The sequence below is a fragment of the Ips typographus genome, linkage group LG5, assembly GCF_016097725.1.
Source record: "Ips typographus isolate SLU linkage group LG5, UJ_Ityp_2.0, whole genome shotgun sequence".
NCBI lineage: Eukaryota > Metazoa > Arthropoda > Insecta > Coleoptera > Curculionidae > Ips > Ips typographus.
The window spans coordinates 367117-392319 of NC_138426.1; the positions used below are offsets into that span (position 1 = coordinate 367117).

The window sequence follows — 25203 nt, forward strand, 5'->3', positions numbered from 1 at the left end:
CAGACAAAAAGGTTTTCCAGGCCGCCATTTTGAATTTCCTGTCAAAATATTGACTTGCACCTCATTGTAAAGAAAATTTCACGTAGTTTCAAGAAATGACAGACAAAATGGCGTTTCAGGCCGCCATTTTGAATTTTTTTTTTTTTTGAAATTTCAAAAAGTAGTAAAAAGAGACCCCTAATACCCCCCATTCTTTTAATTTTTCAAGTGCTTTTCTTGTACTTATTTCTTTTTATTATTTTTTTTTCACCTTCAAATATGGCTTCAAAAAATAAGGTCTTTTTTTGTTTCTCAAAGTTTTACTGAAAAAAACAAAAATTTAATGATTTTGGCTAAACCACTATTTTTGTTAATGTTTTTTGTTAAGTAGAGTAATAGGTCTGCAGTTATTATTCTATATTTAACCAGAAATTGCAATTTTACAAGAGATTTATGATTTACAGTATTTCGTGTTTTTGCGAAATCACCTATAAAAACATGTTTTATTAAACTTATATAATAAGTACGATAGAACATTACAACAAAATGACAAAATTTTTTGCTTTTACTATTGTAACAATGTCATGATATTATATATTTTCACTGAAAAGACGTTCTTAGTTCTAGTATTTTTATCGCAGCTCAAATTTATGTGATAATGAAAATACCGGACATTCCAAGTTATTATTTTAAAGCGTAGGAAGTTTTTTTATTCATAGAAGCGAGCTGGCATGTAATATTCAACGCATAAAGTTATTTAAATTAATTTTTTTACATCCCAACATACAAGCTACAAACCCTAAAGTAAAATATTGCTTCCATGTTGCCAGATTTTGGTGGTTAACTTTGAAACAGATTAAATTTAGTTAAAACCCCATTCATAGAAGCGTAAAGTAAGTACTTAAAACTGTTTTTCCTGTTTTTCAAGGATATTTTCAGAGTTTTACAACTTCACGGGATCTTTTACAAGTTATTCATAACAACAGTTACTTGAAACTGTTTTTCTTTACAGTTTTATAGCTTTTTGCAGCGAATACTGACAGTTGACCCACCCTTAACAAATTAGACTGCAATCCAAATAGATTTGCTTTACAGACCGTCTAGAACTCACTCATGGAGTTGATATTGATATTGAAAATTTTTGTAAACGTTTCTTAATCGCCAAACTGGCGAAAACGTCTAGAGATATTGACCACAAGACTTGATTAAGGTTCTTGTGAAATCCAAAAAAATATTTTTGCAGGAAATGGCGTTAGACCAAATTTTTCATTTTTTGACTCCACCTCAGTCACACGCTGTATACTCGGATCCGTGACAACTTTCAAAAAGATCATTTAGGTTATCAGAAAGAGAAAGAAAATACCTTTTAAACCTCAAAAAAATTATTAAAATCGAGTTACTCAATTTGAAGATACAGCCGCTCAAAAAATATTAAAAATTTTGCTGTCCCATTCTCATGTCAACTAGACAGTTTTGCTTTCTCCTACGTTAAAACACACAGAGAAAGAAACAAAAGTATAAAAATACACACAGTTTGTTTATCTTAACAAAGTGGCGATGGTTGATTAAAACATTTTTTATTTAACTCAGAATTAATTACGCTGCTGTTTACTAAGGCAGGAAACTGTTGGATCGTAAAATTAAGTTTTTTTCTATTGTGGCCCAGTTCGAATTAACTTTTAAGAAAGAAATTTAATTCCCTTTTAATATTTAAACAATAAGCCTTTCAATTTATTTTAAAATGGGTTTTAGAGATAAATAGAGAGTTTTGAATGTTTAAGAAAGTTTCTTCTAACCGATTATACCAGGTGTCCAAGAGCACCATGGACATAGGAGATTAACATGGGAAAATGGTTTTGATTTTTTGCGCCTGTACGGTTTATTTAATGGAAAAACGCTTTAGATAAAAGTTGTAGAGCACATTTCCGGCTATCAACTTGTAATTTTTTCAATACCGTTGATTTGACCATTAAGACGAAAAACGGATCTAAAATTCGGAAATTTTAAATCTCGCGCCAAGCGGTCGTTAAGGAAAGTTTTATATCCGGCTGTGCTACCAACCTTTCAAAATGATAACAAATCGCTGTCATTCTGTAATCAAAACAAGTTTATTTAGTAATAATTTTGAGTTACTACCCATATAATGAAAATAAAATAAAAATAAATCGTGATAAAAATACTATATCAGTAGCAACAACACAAAAATCTGGTAAGTTGCGTTTATAACCTCATTCAATGTATCTACTCAACTTATTTACTTTGTAGCAAAATTCTTTAAGAAAACACTGATTTTGCTTGCAAATATTTAATGAGGATGGCCGAATCACCTATCTCAAGCCTCTTCATAACACTACCAAACGATTTAAAGTGATGAAAACAGTGGACAATGAAGCCAGATCTTTGAAGATAAGTTTCCTACTGTACAGGAACAACAACAAAGGGGCCAAATACTTCCTTCAAAAGTGGTGTGATTTAGCTTCAATGTGTTTAACTTCATGGACTATCATCAGCAAGGGTCTTCATCAGTGTTGCAACTAAAACTTAAAATGATTCAGTGTTGATATCTGACTTAAATCTCAAAATTTGATGTGACTGTGAAATGTGAATAATCTTAAACTGGCTATAATACCTCTGAGAAACCCCTTCTAGGAACAGAATATGGACTTACACAGTCAAATTATCAGTCAGGTGACAAAAGTTTTTGTATATGGGTAGGTATTGTCAAAAAACCAACTTTTCAATTGATCTCTCTACATGAGCTGTTCTATGAGGTATTAACATTATAATTGTGTTCTTTTTTCCACACACTCAATTGTTCTAAATAAAACTTTGTACACTGAACGTTTGTATTAATTATTTATTCACAGTTCAAGGTACGGTAGGTAAGGTAGTATACATTTTCTTCAAGTGAAGTTCAAGCTTAGGTACCATAGGTGGCAAAGAAAACTGGTCTTACCACATAAACAGTGATTGTTCCACAGATTGAGTGTGAGTGAGTGAACCTTTCACCATACAAGCTATGCTAAAATCAACTTTGTCTTACTAACCTAATGTTTGTTTGGATAATAGTGGAGTTCCAAATTAGCAAAGGTAGGTGAAATGTAGTGATTGAAAGTCTCTAAAGATAAATAACTTGCTTCTAATTCAATACACCATTTCACAGGACATACCTTTACTAATCAAATGTGAACTCGAGTAACACATTTCTTGCAAATAAACTATTTTTGGTTAGTAGACATTTTACAAGTATTCTTGTAGATGAATGATGTTCAAGTTAACTAATAGAGCTAATTAAATATCAGTACTTACCTTAACCTGTAGAACTAGGAAAAAAACATTGACAATCAGTTATAAAAAATGCCTTTTTATTAACATAATACAATATAACACCACTTAAACACTATGGTGTGTTGATAACACTACAAAACAGAAGGATACAATAAAACTATCAGTCACATAGGTCACTAAATTGCATCACTTTTGAGGGAAGTATTTGCCCTCTTTTGTGGTCCCTGTATAGTAAAGCAACTTATCTTCAAATATCTGCAGGCCTTCCTAGTCCATTGTTTTTATCACTTTAAATACTTTGGTAGTGTTATGAAGAGGCTTGAGGTAGGTGATTCGGTCGTCCTCATTAAATATTTGCAAGCAAAACCAGTGTTTTCTTAAAGAATTTTGCTACAAAGTAAATAGGTTGTATAAACGCAACTTACCAGATTTTTGGGCTGTGGCTACTGATAAAGTATATTTATCACGATTTATTTTTATTTTCTTTGCATTCTTAATGGTCAAATCTACGGTATTAAAAAAATTACATTAAATTTCCTTTAAATGAACCGTACAGGCGCAAAAAAATCAAAACCATTTTTCCATGTTAATCTCCTATGTCCTAGTATACCTAAATATTGCAATTCGAGTGTAACCATTCAAAATTGGCTTTGAATTTTATTTAACATGATTTGGATTCAAGTCGAAAACAACTAAGAACATCCGGTATTTGTGGCTGCAATATTACGTTTCTCGGGATGACTATCCAGGGATATAACACTCTACAAGTTGTATTATTATTACTGTTCTGGAGAAGATCCGGTTTATTACAAGTACGGGAATCGTGTATAACGGATACTAATGGGGATGTAAAAAAGGACATAATACCAGGCAATTTGATAATTTACATGCGAAGTAGCAAAATTTGAATTTTACACAGAATTTCTGTATAAAACATGTACTTATCTCTGTATCACCTACTTTATTTATTTTACTTTTCAGATTTTACAGCATACATTCTAATGCATTAAATTTAACAACATGGGTTTTGTGTTATCATTAATTCTAACCTACAATTCAAAAGAATAATCAACTGTTGCACGTCATTTAAATCAGAAAACAAAGGTACTTTCAAAATCTGCTTTAAAAAAAAACAGAATCGCATTTAAAAAAATAAAGTGGATGATGGCTGGCAAAAACCGAAACGCAGGATTTAAATGTGACGATGTCAGGTTTTAGAGGAAAAAATTTGCAAAATTTAAATTATCTCATCAAATAAGCTTACAATAAAATAAAAACGTTTTTGCAAAATTTCGTATTTTTTCTGATATTTCCGGAAGTAATCGGATTTTTTTAAATTTTAAAACGGCATAAGATTGATCTTCAAATTCCGCAACTTTGCCTCCATTTCACCAATTCTGTATCTCTTACCGTTTTCGAGATCCCCATACTTAGCAGCATAACTGCAGTTTTGGTATAGTTCTAATGGAAATAGTAAGTGTAGGTAAAAAAAAAACAAATTAAATAAGAAGTCAATATTAGTTCTTCAACTGAATTTAAACGCATTTTCCATGTTTTTATTAGGTTTTTATAAACTATACATTTTTCTGGTAATTACTACAAGCATCGTTCTAATCTTTGGTGTTAAAAATAGATTGAAATTTCTATTAATTAAAAACTTGTGTATCATACTCCCTTAAATTATGACAAACCAATGTCAAAATTTCACTTCTACATCTGAATTGGAAAACATATTCCAAGATTTTATTGTTTTTTAAAAATCGTTACAACCCTCGTATTAATCATTGGTGTCAGCATGTGAAGAGATCGAAATTTTCATTGAACAAAAAGGTGTACATTATACTGATTTAAAATATGTTCATGTGTTCAATTCATCCTGTGAATTATTGCTTAGTCAAGCCACAACAATAGAGAATTTCATCTGTATACCCAAATTAGACTCTATAGTAATGAATACAGGGAGTATATTAATAAAGTTTGCAAACCTCAATAGCAGTTCTATACATTGTCAAACTTTCAATTAGATACAATAATGCACAGAATGTTTATAAGCCCTTCTACTAATAAGGCATTCTTGGTTGATTTAGATTGCCCTTGGACAAGTTATATGCAATTTCTGTACTTGCATTTAATTAGTAGCCTAATATTATATGTATCTTGTAAGTAAAAACCCTAAAAGACAGCTAACCATTTTAAAACAAGATGTTGAAAATTTGGAAAAGCATGAACGTTTCAGGTTTATAGGAGACTCATCTTTCCTTTCAATCAAAATAGCAAATAGTTGCATTTTCATGAAAATAACAGGCCCGAAAACGCTATTTGAAGATAACAATAATTACATTCTGAACGCTTTCTAGAGAAAGATACACAAGTAATATTAATCAAAACCATCGTTTTTGAGATATTTATACATTTCACGCACTGAAAACTGTCAAAATTGACATAATTTTTAGGTCATCCCCAAAACCGTGACAGTTGGGGCAAAATAGAATGTCAGGGTGATACAGGGTGTCTCAGATTAGCGGCTGAGTATAGGGTGTTCCAAAAAAGTGAAAATCAATTTTTAGCTTTCGGGAAATACCTCAAAAATTGCGTAAAAAGGAAAAATAATCAAAATTGTCAAAAAGCTTGGCTTTGACGCTCTCTAGCGGTCAAACAATCACACCAATAACCTTTTTTGAATACACCGTTGAAAAGTCTTTGGTCTGATCTAATAAAAGAAAAAATAATTTTATTTAATTTATATTTTTATTTACTGTTTTTTATTATTACTGAACATTATTTTAAATGAAACACGTTACACGTCCAACTGTTATTTTCTCGAAAACCTCGACGAAAACAGCTGAATATCGACATAGAATATGCTACGTGATGGTGAAATGGGCTATATCCTCGTTTGCCCCCTTTAAGTCCCCGGGGACTGACGGTATCTTTCTGGCGCTCCTCCAGAGGAGCCCGGAGGAGATGACCCTGGTCCTGCTGAGGATATTTAGGCGATCGCTCACTCTGGGGTACATAGCCGGGGGCCTGGAGAAGAGTGAGAGTCGTGTTCATTCCCAAGCCGGATTATTTTAATCCGAAATCGTTTCGTCCCATCAGCCTCTCGAGCTTTATGTTGAGGACTCTTGAGCGCATTGTGGACCGTCATATTAAGGAAGAGCTACTCACTGTGGCTCCTCTACACGAGAAGCAATACGCTTACAGGGCGGGTAGATCTACGGATGCTGCCCTTGGTCACAATGGGCCCGGCTAGCGGCCTAAGTGTCTTCTCCGAAGGAAGCCCATCTAACAACATTCATTCATGCTACATGAAAAATACCCAGAATTTACATAGAAATTGCAACAAAAAAATCTCATTTGAAAATATCAACTGGAAGGTCATATATCAATTTTGGAACATTTGGTATATCAAATTTGTTCATCAAAAAATGCATTTTTTTCCAAGTCCAAGCATTTTTTTGAAAAATATTTCCCTGAATTTACTGTATGTATGCATTTGAAAATTGCGTATTAATAACGCTTTACTAAACTAAATGTCCTATTAATAAAATGATTGATATAATAATATCCTCAATTCCATTAAAAGGGCATTGGGATAAAGCCAAACGAACCACAAACAGTGTTTGTGTGGATTATTTATTTGATTATATTATTCTTTTATAGTTTTCATCCTGATCCATGATGATAAACCCTTTTGTAAGAATTTACTAAATTAATTAGCAAAGTAATAGCCACAAAAAATGAGAAGCATCTCTTTAACTTTACATAAACTACTTAGGAAATTACTTTTTACTAGACATAAACAAGAGAGAAAAGACAATTTTGTATACCGAGATGTTATTTTGTTGATAGTTTAGTACCTATTAAAAGAAATTTATGTAGCAATATTACGAGACAGTTTCTAGGCTTTTAGATGATATAAAGTGTTTTAGAGTTGACGTGACAAAGGCCTGGGAATGATTTTTCTATCAAAAAGTTTAAGAGAACAAGTGTTTTATTTCCTGGATACAGAGTGTTTGAAAAAAAAAATTAAATGTATTAATTCAAAGCAATTTGCAGAAGATAATTTAACTGTTACAACAAATAAACATTGAAACAGTTTGCAATTCTAGTATATTTATTACTTCACTGAAATTGTTTAAATTTATTATGCTTAATTAAAAATATTTTGTTTGTGTGAAAACCCCATTCATAACATTATAATACTATACACAATATTCTAGCTGAACTAAGTTTACGGAAAGTGTCTCATCTTGTCTCTTTATTGTTGGAGAATCACAGTTTAGCGGTATTACGTTAATCCAGGATAACTAAAGCCCCCTTCTAGATCCCAATACCGTGTATGGTATACAAAACAAATATATCCTGTAATCATCGCAAGAGCGGATTAACACAGATTAAGCTATAAAATTTGATAATCTAGAATTATTTATATAGGTATATTTTTTATTAATAATTAAGTTTAGTATTACGTAAAATAAAAATAAAATTGATGGGACATCCTAAGTAGTTTCAAACGTTTTTCTTATTTTATTTTCGTAAAAAGCTTTTCAGTCCTTAATCTCTATATATGAATAATAAAGTAGGAACACTTTAAAATGGACCGTCAAAAAGATGAATTTGGCGATTTATTCGAATTTGGTTCTGCTAGGAATTTATTAATCTTAGGATTAACCGAGTTTAAAAAGTTTTTGCCTCTTGGGACTGTCTTCAATAAATGTCGACTATTTGTCAATGCCAACCAAATAATGGCTCTTCAGAGAGCTGTTTAAGAAGAAGTTTATCAGCAAAATACAAAAAATTTACTTTTTTAACTCACCAACTCGAGGGACTTCAAACAATACCTTGAATATGTTTTTATTTTTGGGGTTGTTTTGAAGGAATAACATAATAAATTGCTTATATTTCTTTGTAGTAATTCAGATGAATGAAAAATGATTGAAAAAGAAAAAAATGCTACTTTCCTGTCTAGAAAGCTCGTTATGTATGAGTAATGGTTGCACTTTTCTGAACCTTACACTCTTACACCCAGTTCGTTTGAATTTATATTAATGATTATAAGAAAAATTGATTTATTTCAAGGTTTTTTTGATGGAAATTGATTTTTTGAAACTATTTTAGTCAGATATGGTTAATTTGCCTGATTAAAGTCATTTACTCGAATCACTTCAATCTTGTCATTTTTACGCATCAACCTACCTTTCCAACAAATTGTAATTTTTCGTGTTTATAAGATTATTTGAACATTTTCTTTCAAGTTACACTTATTTAGATGCTGTCACTTTTAAAAGTCACTACTAGTTACTTTTGGATCTTTTAAGTAATTTTTCAGAAGTTTCTGCTACTATCTAGTAACGTTTCAGCGACTTCAAACATTTTCAAATGGCTTCTGGCACTTATAAGTGGTTTATAGAACTATTAAGTGGCTTCTGGCACTTTCTAGTAACGTTTCAGAGACTTTTAGCACTTTCACTTAGCATCTAGCGTTTTCAATTGGCTTTTATAGTACCTACAAGCAGCTTATAAAACTTTTAAGTAGCTTCTGGCTCTTTCAAGTGACATTTCAGATTGCTTCTGGTACTTTCTAGTAACGTTTCAGAAATTTTTTATTGGCTTCTGGCATTTTCAAGTAGCTCCTAGCACTTACAAGTGGTTTCTAGAACATTTAAGTAGCTTTTGCCACTTTTTAGTAACGTTTCAGAAACTTTTAGCACTTTCAGTTGGTTTTTAGCATACCCAATAGGCTTTTATATTACTTGCAAGTGGCTCCTAGAATTTACAAGTGTTTTCTAGCACTTACAAGTGGTTTATAGAAGAGTTAATTGGCTTTTGGTACTTTCAAATGACGTTTCAAAGGCTTCTAAAACTTTTAAGTAGCTTCTGGCTCTTTTAAGTGACATTTCAGATTGCTTCTGGTACTTTCTAGTAACGTTTCAGAAACTTTCTATTGGCTTCTGGCATTTTCAAGTAGCTCCTAGCACTTACAAGTGGTTTCTAACACTTACAAGTGGTTTTTCGAACTTTTAAGTGACGTTTTAAAGACTTCTGGCCCTTTTAAAAGTGGCTTGTGGTTTTTTTAAGTCATATTTCAGAGGCTTCTAGCACTTTCTAGTAAAGTTTCAGCAACTTTTAGCACTTTCAGTTAGATTCTGGCATTTTCAATAGGCTTTTATAGTACTTGCAAGTGGCTTCTAAAATTTTTAAGTGGCTTCTGGTTCTTTTAAGTGACATTTCAGATTGCTTTTGGCACTTTCTAGTAACGTTTCAGAGAATTTCTATTGGCTTCTGGCATTTTCAAATAGCTCCTAGCACTTACAAGTGTATTCTAGCACTTACAAGTGATTTATAGAACTTTTAGTGACATATTAGTGTAATAAATTCAATAACCCAAACAAAGGTATTATGATTTGAGAAATTTAATTGAATTTTCCAGTTTTTCAAATTTTAAACTATATTGTGAAGGTCACAGGACTGTTTTTGACAGCTGTCAACTAGCCTTTACAGTGTTGCAAGCTCAAAATTGCATTAGCAACGTCACGTGATGTCTATTTTACAATTTCAGCTTTTACAACCGTATAAATTTAATTTAGCAAATTATTAACAATTTAACTACATTTTAAAGGTCACGTGACTGTTTTTGATAGCTTTTAAATGGGCTTTACAGTGTTGCAAGATTAACAATTGGATTATCAAAGTCACGTAACGTGTCTCTTACCACTCAAATTTTTACAATGTGGTAAATTTAAATTACCAGTTTTCCAATATTTAAATTACATTTTGAACGTCACGTGACTGTTTTTGACAGCTGTCAATTGGGCTTTACAGTGTTGCAAGCTCAAAAAGTGAATTATCAATATCACGTAGCGTGCTCTTTCTTTCTGGTTTGTTTATATCTCTAAATAAGCGAGAGATATTTTTAATACTATATTATAAACCTGGAAAATAAAAGTGCCACTCTTTTAATCTCTTGGCAAAAGGATTAAAAGTGTCCCTTTTGTCCTTAAAATAAGGGATTAAGAGTGCACGTTTAAATCCTAAAATACATAAAAAATTACTTTACTTGTGAATAAAACATAATAAGTAAGACCCATAATAGGACACAGTTTAGGTGGAAAAATTGTGTATTTCAGTCAGGTTATTATAATAAAATGATGGTAAAGATCAGGCAGCGGTAAATTTAAATTAAATTCCGTGGTAGATGGCTCGTATATAATTTTATGCTACGATAAAGATGGAAGTGATGATGCATTTTGCAGTTGCCAATAAAATGGAAGACGAAATTCAATAATCCTTTCCGATGTCGGCATGAACAGTGCACAATTTTTACTATTTTGAAATGTAAATTATTAGAATGCTTGCAAAATGCAATATGGATGAGCAGAAAGAGTGTCCAAATAACAGAAAACCGTTATTGAACGTAAACCAACTATAATCTAGTAAACTAATATGAAACTCGAATAGCAAGAAGAGTGTGAAACAGTTATTTACACATTAAGTGCTGAAAGCATGATACAGGGTGTTTCAGAATACTTATTATATTACAAACCTATAGGCCATGTAGTAAATGTACAAAAAAGAAGAAAAATATTCTGTAAACATAAGCCGTTGGAACTTTAATTTTCGAGATGTAAGGCGTTTTCTAATTTTCTTTCATTTTTGTATTTGCAACACATTTTCTAAGTTTGTAATACGTATTCTGAGACATCCTATACAATATATAAACCGCCATGTCATTACAAATTATTTTCCACGTTTTCGAAGCTTATTGCTTGGCGGCCAATACTTGTGTGCAATGCAAGAATGGATTGAAATGAAAGTGCCCGGAAGAGAAATACACTGAAATCGTATTTTCTTGGAAATGCTGTTCCGACACGGTATTAAGTAGTTGTTTATTTGGATTTCAACATTTTCTTGGTGCTCTAATACCGGACGACAATGCAATCCCACCAATCTGGGAGAGTGAGCAATTCGATTATATTTTATTCAACACGTGTAATAAAGAAAGTCAATTATTTTTTTAAAGGTTTTGCGGCTTGAAAACACCAAAAACAACCACAAATTCGTGCTTCTCTCATCTCAAACGGTAAGAGATACAGAGTTAGTTAAATTATTGCAAAAATGCGCAATTTGGTGTTTAATAAGATGCCATGCCATCCGGAGATATCCGAAGAGAACTGAAATTATGAAAATTACACATTACACGACATGACATTTATAAAATCAGTATAAGTTCGTCTATAAAGGCTACATTTCAAGCGGAGTATTATAAGACCGGTTGTTCTAGGAAACAAGCAACTAAATTAATATTATTTAGAAAATCGTTAGACTACTGAAATTAGTTTCTTAAAGTAAAATTTTTAGTGAAAAACTACTGGAATCAATTAGGAAGGATGTTCTGGTAAATTTGGCTCCTAAATGGACATTTGTAAAATCGGTAGAATTTTTAAGTGAAAGAAGAAGTTCTGCGTGTACATAAATGGATGTTTGCGATCACATTTGTCCACTCTTTCTTATTACGTATGGTATGCATTAGTTATTGCATTGTCCCCAGTCCTGTCCACTGCCTAACGTTGCGGAGCAATGACATCTTTTTCCTGCCGATTTTTCTCTTTCCCTCAATTGGTACCTCTCGTGGCGTATTACGTGGCCTAGTTATGCTGTTTTTCGACATTTAATGGTGTCTAACAGTTCGCGGTCTTTATTGATTATTCTCAAGACCTCATCGTTGGTTCTTCTTGCAGTCCATGGAATCCTCAGTACACGCCTATAGACCCACATCTCGAATGCTTCCAGCTTGATCATAGTGCTCACCTTCAGTGTTCATCCCTCCATGCCATAAAGCAACACTGTCACAAGCATTTGACAAATCTAATTCTCAAGCCAAGATTGAAATCAGTATTGGTGAGCACTTTTTTGAATTTGATTCCCATTTTTAACACAGCCACGTTCCTAGATATTTAATTTTATTTACTCGCTCTGTTGGTTGATTCTCATATGAGTTTTGAAATTCTTGTGGCTTTCGAGTAATTATCATGAATTTAGTCTTCTTGGTGCTGATATTATGTTCTTACTGCATTCCCCGACAGTCCCAAGCATATCTCGCAAATCCTCCATGTTATCTGCAATTAGAACTGTCTCGTCCGCATAACGAATATTGTTGACTTATACAACATTCACCTGAACGCCTTCTTCTAGGGCTTCCTGAAAGATGGCTTCAGAATATAAATTGAAGACACACCCTGGTCCTCTCTACAAATTGGTCTTGCTTCTGTGAGATCGTTACCAACTCTGACTTCAGCCATTTGGTTCCAGTATAGGCTTTGAATTCAGCGGATGTCTTTTTATGATGTTGGACAGTTTGTGATGTTGGACTCTGTCGAACGTCTTTTCATAATCGATGAAACACAGCATTATGTCCTTTCTCTGATCGTTTCAGTTCTGAATCAGTACTTGAGTCGCAACTAATGCTTCTCTCGTAACTAAACCTCGTCTGAATCCAAATTGTGTGGATCCGATGTTTCTTTCGCACTTTATTGATATTCTGTTGTGGATAATCTCCTTAAGTGTGTAACTCATGAGGCTGATTAGTCTGTGGTCCTCACATTTTATTGCATTGTTCTTTTTCGGCAAGGGGACGAAATTCGATGATAACCATTTAGCGGGCCTGTCTTTTAGATTCGATTAAATATCGTTTGAAGAACTCTGATGGTTTTTTCGTCCAATAGTTTGAGCAACTCTATAGGTATGCGGTCTGGGCAAATCGCCTTTCTATCTTTGGATAATCCTCTTTTGTGATGGGAGGTCCCGAAAGGTCTTTATCGCCTACATTTTCAACAACAGGTCTTTCATCGGCAAAAAGTTTGCTAATATAGTTCTTTTATATGATTTTACGATGTTGATCATCCTGCGCTAATTCTCCCTGATCGTTTTCTACATTAGAGAATGGACTCTTCCTATATACTCCTGACGTCTCTTTTACCTTTCTGTGTAGGTGTATTCTTTGTAGTTGTTCTAGTTCTTCACACTTTGTTGTGTCAGCCACTCATCCTTAGCGGTTCTTATCTTCGTTCTAATGACTTTCTGGATTTTTTTGTAGTTATCACCATTCCCTTTGTTCTTGTACCCTCTTCGTTACTCAAACAGCGCCAGTATCTCATCTGGCATCCAATCGTGTTTTTGTGCTCCGTGTAAAAATGCCTTAGGTGATTATATTCAAAAACCAGCTGACATTCACATGGTGAAATATATCCGGGTGTAACCTGGAAAAGGAGGGACAAAAAACAAACATGGATATCACAAACGACCAGAAGAGAAAAGTGTCAGTTTGTGATATCCATGTTTGTTATTTGTCCCTCCTTTTCCAGGTTACACCCGTACCTATATGTTTCATCATGTGTATGTCAGCTGGTTTCTAAACCTACTTTCATACAGTTGGAGTTACATGCCTGATGAAGTCAAAAAGCAAAAACTGTGTCGCCGGGTTATCATCCTTGTTCCTTTCCCAAAAAATACTTTCCTGTCATTAATAAATTCAGTTTTACGAATATTTTGATAACCCTTGTATAGACCTAACTAAAATTAAAATATAACTTGCCTCCGATGGCGTTCAGATTCAGGTATATCTAATTTACTTTCATTTAGCCCCTTCTTCTGGAACCCTTCTGGAATGTTTAGCCACAACAAAGAACTATGAAACTAACCAACTAACCCTGATTATCATAAACTTCTCCTTGGCTTGACACACGCATAATGAAGGCAGCAGTTAGAATGCTGGATCCATCGAAATTAAATTTGGAGGGTCAATCCTAAATGAAATTTCACTTTCTGTTAATTCGTTCACAGAATGGGTCCCATGAGAAGAAAATTAAGTTTAATATAATACTCCACTTATTTATTACCGCCAAATTTCCTACAATTTTCCGACAGTAGTTAATTTTTTTCATTACTTTGCAGCCTTTTTTGATTAATTTTTGATGAAGATTATAATATCCAGCTCAAAGAAGGAATCGTTTTCCTTTAAAACAAAATTTGCTAAAGGAATGCCTCGTGCGTATAGTATCCGATGTGAAGGCCAATGAAAGGATGAATATTGCTGCCTAGGCAATTTAATTGGTTGGGGTAATACAATTTTACTGGGCAAAGGTCCAAGAGCAATAAAAATCAAGTTTGGACGAAAGGGACCCATCTAAATAAACTGCTCGTCAAAAAGAATGGGACAAAAATTAAAATTTCGGTTAATGCCATTTCTCCAGGAAAATTTGTTTGTTTTCAAAGTAACCTGAATCGAGTATTGTGGTCAATATCTCTAGAAGCTTTTGCTAGTTTGTGTGCTATCATTTAGAAAGTGCTATCAACTAAACACATTGGTACATACAAATGTGTTTGGTCGAAACAACATTGACACGAAAGTCTGAAATAAAGTGCCTATACACTTCCATTGGAATTTTCAATTTTCTATAGGTAATAACTCTATACAACATGAATGGAGTTATTAAATAGACACGCTGTATATCAGTATGGGCTTTAGTAGAACGTTTTTATGGAACTCCTGTCAAAGTTTCTTCCTGTAATAAATTAGAATCTTGAAGTATCATGGTATTAGTTTATCAACTTTTCTTTTTCTTCTTGAAGTTACGGGGGTTTATCTCTCATAAAGTTTTACTTGCTCTCGAGTTATATTGTTAGGTATTTTTAAAATAAAGTGGGTAGTTTATAAGAAGTATCCTGTTTTAAACTGGGATATTGCCACACTCGTGTTACTCTATAGTTAGTACAGGGTGATCCAAAGTTGACACAACTGCAGCAAAACCGATAATTGATTTTTGAAAACAGTATTTTATAAATGTGATTACACATTTTAAGCAATAGACTAAAGTTAACAGATTAAAAATAACAGAGAGTTATGTAATGAATAATTACCACACCAGTCGTACATAAAATCATGTTTTTGTTAATGTATGTATATTACCCTCGTGTGATATGGCAAATTAATGGACTAATTATTGAAAACACCAGTTATCAATCAATTTTTCTGATAAAGTGATCATGTGACCAACTGTCGATGTTTGCCATCCTCGTTACTCCCATTAATTTCTAATGATTTTCTCTTTTTACCACTGGTTTTCTGTATTTTTTTTTCAGTTTTTGAGACAATTAATCGGGGGTAATATCCCTAGTGCATTTAATTTTTCCGGAAAAATTCGGAAAAACGAGTTTCTAAGTATTTTGTTTTAAATAGCATGAGCGAGAACATTTTATTTTAATTAAAATAATAAGAACAATAATTAATAAGAACAATACTTTCAAGCTAGAAAGGGTAACACTATTCTTTATGTTGTTGTGACGAGTGTGCAATTTTTTCGAATTTTTTTCCGGAAAAACTGCTGACAGCTAAGTTGACAGTTGTTGACAAGTGATTTTTCCACTTAAAATTTACATTTGTTATATTAATTCTTGATAGCGATTGGTCAAAATTGATAGGAAGGAAATAATCAGCTGAAATTTGGACTATACGTATCTTATCATACCCTACATCATTATTTAAGCCAACATTCTGAAAAACCTTACCGAGTATTACTTTTGAGATTTAGGGCAATTTATCAGAAAAAACAATGTGCAGTATGCAATTGAAATGTATTAAAATGCAATTTGCTTGAAAACGATTACAGATACGAAAGAAATTAATAATAGAAAAAAGTTTCTAAATTAAATAAGAAATTTTAATCTTGGAATAAAAATAATTTAACACCCTGTATTTCTTTAACAAAACATTTTTTAAATATAATTTCTAGAGCAGACTATAGTTATATTTTTAGACGTAGAATACGTTTGCGAAATTAAAACCTAAAACACTCTGTATACTTTTGATAAACCTGCATCCCGTAATTTGTTAACGGGAAGCCCTATCAAAAATCTGTTTCAGAGCTAGTTCCTATACACGAAGCAAAATTTGTTGGTATTAGAAAATTGTACAAAACAAAGGAGAGATTTGAATGATTTATAATAGCATTATTTTATGGAAAGTTATTCAAAAAACGTAAGTATATCGTTATTATAACCTAAAACTTAATATAACTTTGTGGATGGATAATGTTATAGTGTAACAATAATCTACCAGAAAAATATTTTTAATACTTATCTTTACGTACGAAAGAATTACTGATTTGAAAATTTGTTGCATCAAACCAGTTTTTTTTTTAAATAACTCGAAAACGGTAAAAGTTACGAAAAATTTGCCAGGCACCAAAAATTTGCAGCACATTTTTGCTTACAGTATAGCGGGTGTGCATGAAAAGTTTGGTGATTGACTGTTTTCGGTCACCATGTACTCAATTTTTCAGATAAACTGTTTTAGAAGCCTCTACAAAGGTCTAGATGGTTCCAGGGCGTTCTAAAAGGCTTTTAGAAGTTTTGAGAAGTTTCTACCGGTTCAGAAAGGTTTAAGAAGATTCTAAACGTTCTAGACGACGTTACAAAGGTATAGATGGTTCCAGTATATTTTGAAAGGTTTCTAAAAGTTTTGAGAGGATTCTACGGGTTCAGGAAGGTTTCAGAAGCTTCTAAAACGTTCTAGAAGCCTTTACGAAAGTCTAGATGCTTCCAGTACATTCTAAAAGGTTTCTAGAAATTTTGAGAAGATTCTAAGGGTTTAGGAAGGTTTAAGAAACTTATAAACCGTTCTAGAAGCCTTTACAAAAGTCTAGATGGTTTCAGTACATTCTAAAAAGTTTCTACAAGTTTGGAGAAGATTCTACGGGTTCAGGAAGGTTTCAGAAGCTACTAAAACGTTCTAGACGACTTTACAAAGGTCTAGATGGTTCCAGTTTATTCTAAAATGTTTCTAGAAGTTTTGAGAAGATTTTACGGGTTCAGGAAGGTTTAAGAAACTTCTAAAACGTTCTAGAAGCCTCTACAAAGGTCTAGATGGTTCCAGTACATTCTAAAAAGTTTCTAGAAGTTTTGAAAAGATTCTACGGGTTCACGAAGGTTTCAGAAGCTTCTGAAACGTTCTAGACGACTTTACAAAGGTCTAGATGGTTCCAGTTTATTCTAAAATGTTTCTAGAAGTTTTGAGAAGATTTTACGGGTTCAGGAAGGTTTAAGAAACTTCTAAAACGTTCTAGAAGCCTCTACAAAGGTCTAGATGGTTCCAGTACATTCTAAAAAGTTTCTAGAAGTTTTGAAAAGATTCTACGGGTTCACGAAGGTTTCAGAAGCTTCTGAAACGTTCTAGACGACTTTACAAAGGCCTAGATGGTTCCAGTACATTCTAAAAAGTTTCTAGAAGTTTTGAAAAGATTCTACGGGTTCACGAAGGTTTCAGAAGCTTCTGAAACGTTCTAGACGACTTTACAAAGGTCTAGATGGTTCCAGTACATTCTAAAAAGTTTCTAGAAGTTTTGAAAAGATTCTACGGGTTCACGAAGGTTTCAGAAGCTTCTGAAACGTTTTAGACGACTTTACAAAGGTCTAGATGGTTTCAGTATATTCTAAAAAGTTTCTAGAAATTTTGAGAAGATTCTAAGGGTCCAGGAAAGTTTTAGAAGCTTCTAAAACGTTCTAGAAGCCTTTACAAAAATCTATATGGTTCCAGTATATTCTAAAAGATTTCTAGAAGTTTTGAGAAGATTCTACGGGTTCAGAAAGATTTCAGAAGCTTCTAAAACGTTCTAGGCAACTTTACAAAAGTCTAGATGGTTCAAGTACATTTTAAAAGGTTTCTAGAAGTTTTGAGAAGATTCTACGGGTTCAGAAAGGTTTAAGAAGCTTCTAAAACGTTCTAGACGACTTTACAAAAGTCTAGATGGTTCCAGTTTATTCTAAAAGGTTTCTAGAATTCCACTGGAAAGAAGAGCTCAAGTCGATTAATTTGAATGGTTCAACCTCCCTGAACTCTAAAAAATGACCTAGTTATAGGACAAATTTCAAATCACAACTTCAACTGATTTGAAAATCCCGAGCAACTTTCATTAAAATCCATAGAAACGTTTTCCAAATATTCTCAAAAATACATTTTTTTTTCAAGAAGTTTGACCACACCGATAGCAGTGGTAACACACACTTTTTTAATGACAATTACATCAGAAACTACTAAAACGTATACCAAAAATCGATGTAATCAAACAACAAATTACACTTAATTTAGTTTGCTTTTCGGTCCAAATTAACAGAAATCCACGTGGAATTGGACTGGTTTTGGCTGAAATATAATCTAAACGAGAGAACATAAGCGGTAATCAAATAAAACCAGACTGATAACGTCAATCCAGTTAAATCCAGCTCTGAAGTCTGGAATAAGGTTAATCACTAAGAAAATTTCAAAATTATACTGTCTCTAGAAGATTAATTATGATAATAGCTTGTGATATGGGTTTTTCATTTACTGGAAAAAGACATTTCCTGAAGGAGAGATTTAAATACTATATAAACTAAAAACGTAATGTATAACACGTATTTGACTTAAACTCTTCAAGTTTAAGACCTAAACTTTTAAACTACGTATTTTCAAACGATATATCACTGTATACAATCTCATATATTTTATGTTCAAGGAACAGGAATATTGGCAACGAACATATATGAGTTTTCGTGTTTCGAATGCCGAATGTTTGAAGAAAATTGAAAGTTTCAAGCAAATAGCTGAATTTACATAAATTAGGGGGAAAAAGCAAAAAAGTTGCTCCAGTTGCCCAGGGTGTCCCTTTTTTGTTGGCCAAAAATGACAGGGTGAACTGAAGATGAGTATTTCATGAAATAAGACGTTAAAAGTTATTTAAACAGTAAACCGTCACTATATAATGTTAAATTAACTTTAAATTTAATACTAACGTTATTTTATAAATTGTTACACAAAAACTAAAATTCAACACTTTGAATTTCTGCGTGTCTGCAACGTTTCTTAATCAAAGTTGAATTAACGTTACACAATCCTAATAAATACAACTATGTTACCTAACCCTAGCCTAACCTAAACTAACAGAATATTGATTTTAGGAGATTGGCAACGTTAAAATAACGTATAAAATGTCTCTTTGATCAACTTACATTTCCGTTTAAAAGTAAATCAAACGTTGAATTTCAGTTTAATACCTATAAGCATGTTACAAAAACGGTAAATGTGTAATAAATACTACGAGTAACTACTTTTTGCTTTTGTACTCAAATGCGTTGTTCTGAAACTGCTGAATTATTATCTACCGTACATTTTGTACTTTTGTATGTAAATGTAACAAATTATTCATATTTGCCTGAAAAGAACTAACGGTTTTCCAGTTTTTTTTAGCACGTTTCTGTCGGGAAAAGGGAATTTGAACTTATTTTTAAGTAAACAAAAGAACGTATTTGGAATCGTTTAATATGTGTACGAGGAAAAAAGTAAATATATTTTTGCCCGAGTGAGATTGGAGAATTTTTTTTTTGTTCCTGAAAATCGATGACTATCTGTGACTTTAAATTTTAGTTCTCCGAGATATCAGAAACAGCATGGTTTAAATTAGTAAAGTTGTAGAATTTTTTGTAACTTGCCAGAATCTAATATCAAAATTGATATATTATGCCAATCACTTGTGAAATGTTTGATACATGTTTTGATTTCAAATGGAACACTCTGCATTTCATTTGCTCAATCGGATAATCTCTTTTTCTGATATCAAATATAAGTATTTTATTGAGAATAAGATGATTAATTTTCAAAAAATATATAGTTTTAAATTTTTGTTTGTTGGTTACTTTTTGAAAAACATAGGGTTTTAATTTATTGTGTTTTTTTTATAAAAACTGTCAGAGTAGTAGATTTGTTCAAAATTTTACAAGTAATTGACATATGTCAACTTTGACATCCGATTCTAGCGATTTAGGAAAAATACTCCTTGCAACTTTCCTAATTTCAACTAAGCAATTTTATTTTACATCACAAGCAAAATAAATGTGTTTTTTTTTGGATCACACAGGTCCAGAATTCTATTTAATTCAATGACCAAAACCCAAATAAAATTTCCAAGTTATCCAAACACACATTGCCGGGTTATCCAAACGACGGACCGGAAGCAAAAACTCTCACTGGCAAATAAATTTAACGTCACGTGACCGCTCCTTAACGAAAAAAGGGTTTGCACACGTGACACTACTTCGCAAGTTGTGCGGGGATTATATTAAGGTGGTTGGAGGACCAACACCCTTTTTCTGACTTCCCCGTATGTAATTGAAAAAACTGAAATAGCCATTTATTGTAGTTAAAAAAGTTGAATCAAAAAATGACCACGAAATTTAATAAAAATTATTATTATTATATATATTTCTTAATAATTTATTTTAGTTTGTTGTAAAATTGTAAAACATATCTTATATTCTACCCTCACTTGTTTATGGCTGTGATTCCAGAGTTATAATTATTAATTAATGGTCCCTATTTAAAATATTAAAATATATAAATAAAATTATAAAAATATTTGCCGAAAATAGTTAAATATACCGGGTGGTCCATTAGAAAAACACCATTATTGGCTGTACCTCTTCTATTTGAAGGTTAGGAATATTTCTGAACTAATTTTTTGATTCAACTTTTTAAACTACATCAAATGGCTATCTCAGTTTCTTTAATTCAAAACAGGGAAGCCCCCAGTGAAAGACCCTGTACAATTATTTAAATAATAAATATTAAAAAGAAAATCATTCTAATAGCACAAAAAAACTTAAAGCTAATTAAGTAAATTCAATATAGCTAAGTTTTGCTACTATTGATTCCACTCGCGTCACATTCAGGAGAAACAAGTTAACCGGAAACGGCTCGTTAACTCAAAACTTCTAATACCCGAATAAAACTTCCACTTTTTTATTGTTTGATACAGGAAATTGCCATTTCGGCTTGGAAAACTCTTGAATCGTGCTGGACTTAAAGTTTTTACCACCTCAAATCACGTAACTATCATTTTACAGCTGCATTTCTAAGGATTAACTAGCTTAGAGGTTATTGCACGGTCATACTTGTGCTAAGTAGCTAAAAGTTATTTCTGTCATATAAAACTGTCAAAATTTCCCTCGAATATGCAAGAATTAAAGTTTACCACAGTTTTCTTACTACTTACAGTTTTTGATGCAAGATTTGTTTCTGAGACTTATGACAATTTGTCACATGACCGTCTAGGTAAATAGTGTTATAGAACCTGTGACAACTGTCACTACTAGTGTCAAACTCTGCTCCAAAGTTGCAAAAATCAATGTTTAAAAAAGTTTTCTTGCAGTAAAACGTGTTTCTGAGATGACAGTAGTCACATGACTGTGAACTTTCGTCTTTGAAAAAAAAATGAAAATCTGTATTTTTGAAGTATGGTTTATATAGGGTGATTCCAAAGTTGGAGCTTGCCATTACCTGCGAAGAGGGCTTCAAAAAATAATGTTTTTTTTTTTCGTTTGACGCTTTTTCGAAATATCAACAATAACGAAGATACAGGGTGTCAAAGTTTTACTGGAAAAAACAGAAATTTAATGATTTTGGTCAAACCACTTAAAGTAATTAAACAAAATTTTGTAGGTGTCAGTAGCTACGTGGAAAGAAAATTTTTCAAGAAACAACAATTTTCTTGTGTTTACCAGAAAATTTTTGAAAACAATTTTTTTTAAATATTTTTGAAAAAAATAGTACGCTACTGTTTTTTTCCAAAAAAAAATTATTATTGAATTTCTTGTTCAATTCTACAAATAAAACCCTTTTTAAAAAAATAAATTAATGCGTGCCTAAAATTAAATGCTGTTTTAATTTAAAATGCCAAATTATTAAAACTTAGTTCAAAATAAGCGGCTCAAATCTATTGTTTTTGTTTATGTCTGTTGATAAGGAATAACCTCTGTCAGTTTTTCTTCGTAATTTTTTATTTCTTTTTCAGTAAAACTTTGACACCCTGTATCTTCGTTATTGTTGATATTTCGAATAAGCGTTCTATTCGCAGGTGAAAAGAAAGCTTCAAACTTGTTGTTCAACACCCTGTATAGCAAATTGGAATTATTTTTCGATAGACAATCGATATAATAATGGAAAATAAATTTTGTTTTTTCTATGTAAATTGTTTATTTTTTAATCTACCGTTATCAACTGTTTTTTGACTGATTATTCTACTGCCATTAAATATTTTGACTTGGTCATACTTATGAACGACTAGTTTTAACTTACTTAACTCAATTAAGTACAACATAAGGTATGTTGAGGTTTGAATGTGACAGATCAGGTGCAAAATAAAACAGTCTAAACTAAACTTATCTAACCTGAACTTAACAACTTAACGTGGTGTTCGGTTATGGACATTTATATGTTTATGTATAACCTATGTAATAGATATACTATTTATTATTCGTAGTACCCAGTGTTGTGTTTATGTTGATTTGAACTATTCAACAGTCCGGATATTACAATACTTTAAACCAAGTTTAAGTTAGGGTGGCTGTACTGAGACAAAAAAACAGTCTGAACCATATTTAACTTAAACTCGGATTAAAGTATACGATAATCCAAACTGCAATTAATTAGGTTGTGATTTTATATTTTGTTGTAATATACGATTTTAATTATTAACAATTTTTGCAATTTCTGGTAGGGATTTTGATTCGACAAAATCAAAAACCTTTACGTAATAGTATATGTTTTAGGATCAGTATTTGCTCGTATATTGCAGTCCAATACACATCCAATTTTGCTGTAGAAAAAGTAAAATAAACTTTACTTCAAATCTATGTCGTTTGGGAAAATACGCTAACCTATTTGTAGAAGATGCAGCTTGTTACGTAAATATGTTTTGGTTTATGAATGGATTGTAAAATGTATTAAAAATTATATAAAAGGGGGGAAAGCGTAACCCAGGTTGCAACAATTAACTACAACATTACCTACCTTAAGTAGATAATTTTAACTTAACTTTAACAAAACCACGAGCAAAACTTAGAGCACAGCTGTATATTTTTCGAAATAATTCAGATATGTTGGACTTTTTACACACAGTGTATCAGTTTTACTATGCTAGGAGCAACATTATTGTAAAATTGGGAAACAACAAAGAGTTATAGCACGTTATAGTATATTGTAGGTAGTGTTGAGAAATGTTCATAACGATAATGACTGGCAAAATTACCTTCTAACGAACTCCGTTGCTGTTTAGAGAGGTCTTTATGATAACGATGGTCTTGATGGGTCTACAGAGTGAATCGATATACTTGTAATTAAACTTTGTGGTCTCCAGTCAAGAAAAGACACAATTACTGATGGAATTACCAGCAAAAATAAGTTTACTCTAAGTTATAACATAAAATTTGGAGATAATCACGAAAACTTGGCAAGAACAAAATATTTTATTTTGCAATGAATTATAATAAAATTATTGCTAATTACAACTTATTATTATGTATCCGCTTTAGCTTCAGTTAAAGATTAATAATTATTGTGTGTAATATGCTTTGTCATGTATATGTTTTAATTAATTACAGTTCTGTTAAGTTTAGTTATTTAGTTGTTTTAGCAAAAATTAAAACTTTATTTTGTTTTGTTCATTTTGAATTGATATTTACCGACTGAATAAGATAAAATACAAGACTAGCCGACGGACTAATCCCTTTTTGCATAAATCTTGCCTAAAAGCAGTTTTATTTTGTATGATTATCTGGTTTATTTGCTTGATTGGCCTGACTTTAAAGTCGGTTTTGAATGAGATACAAACGGTTTTGCTTAGATTTGACATTACCAATAGACTTTTCTGACGAAATGAAATGGAAATCCACCACAAACCCATTTTTGCCCACAAGATTTTGTCTGCTTGATCCTCAATTGATTTAATTGGGACTTGAATAAGCTCTCAAATTTGACTTTCTCATTTTTAAGTTGACTTGAAGCATGAATCTACAAATTTACTACTCATAAGCCAATTTTTTTGGATTTTGGTTCCAACTCTTCCATCCCTAATAAGTTCCTTATCAGCTAATGATTGTAAATACAAGTCTCGTGTCTAGAGTAACAAACTACGAAAATTTCGAGGACTTTCACGAGAAAAACATCAATTTACTTGATGATCCCTATTATTCCTTTTTTCAGGGTTATATACTTTCTCTCGGCTGAATGCTTGATGGAATTAGGTCAAGACACACGAGACAAAGTCTTAAGTGGAACAATGCGGAGATTACTTACACTTGTCGATTATATGGCAAAACTGTCATCATATCCTATAATGGAAATACACGTCAGAAAAATTGGTCCATTAATCTTAAGATCCTGAAACCTACTCAACATTTTCTTCTTCATAAATTTAATTGTGGCTTTGGTAATGCAAATTTCCTTATAACATACACTGTTCAAGATGCATATTTTTTAAGGCAATAAAAAAGTTTTACTTACCATACATGACGATCGTTCCTGAATTCGTGTTCAAAACTCACTAATAAATCAACAAATAATTGTTAGAGTAATAGTTTTAGTGTCCGATTTAAAACGCGCGAAAACTTTTTCGCAAAAACCTCCTACACGACTACGTGTTCCAGCTTTCCCGAGCTTGCATCAGAGCAAACGTACGGAAGATAGTAACTTTACCAAAATCGGAAAGTTTCCCGTTTGAATGCGTTGAGTTTGCGCCCTAAAAAGAAGTTGTTGCTTTGGTTGATAACGGGATATAAAGTGGATGGATAATGGAAAGTCCCTGGACACTTACATTCTGTACAACTAAGAGACCATCCAGAATGCAATAGCTATATTCAGTTTTGTAAGCAGGGAATAGAAGAGATAAAAATATGAAAGTTATTCTTATGAGTACTTTTCTCCCACTCATTCATTTGAGTGAAGTGTTTACTGTTTGAACAAACTGTAGGGAAACATAATCAAATTTGCTAGTTTATAAATTACATGAGGAATGTAAATCCCAGCTTTCATGACATGAACAGTAAACGGGATTTCAAAAATTAACAGAA

The 25203-nt window shown here is 32.2% G+C and overlaps 1 protein-coding gene across 4 annotated transcripts in view; it reads right to left on the minus strand.

Annotated features, from left to right (window-relative positions):
- LOC145729997 (adipokinetic hormone/corazonin-related peptide receptor variant I-like) overlaps nucleotides 1-24805 on the minus strand; it is a 103055-nt gene extending 78250 nt beyond the window's left edge. For 2 of the 4 annotated variants that reach the window (XM_081981012.1, XM_081981014.1), the window contains exon 1: nucleotides 24638-24797. In XM_081981012.1, the coding sequence (XP_081837138.1) occupies nucleotides 24638-24640 (3 nt within the window). In that variant the 5' untranslated portion in view covers nucleotides 24641-24797. Of the gene's footprint in view, nucleotides 1-24637 lie in introns of all 4 variants that reach the window. The other 2 variants (XM_081981017.1, XM_081981018.1) reach the window with 2 other exon arrangements.
- Between the last annotated feature and the right edge of the window lie 398 nt (nucleotides 24806-25203).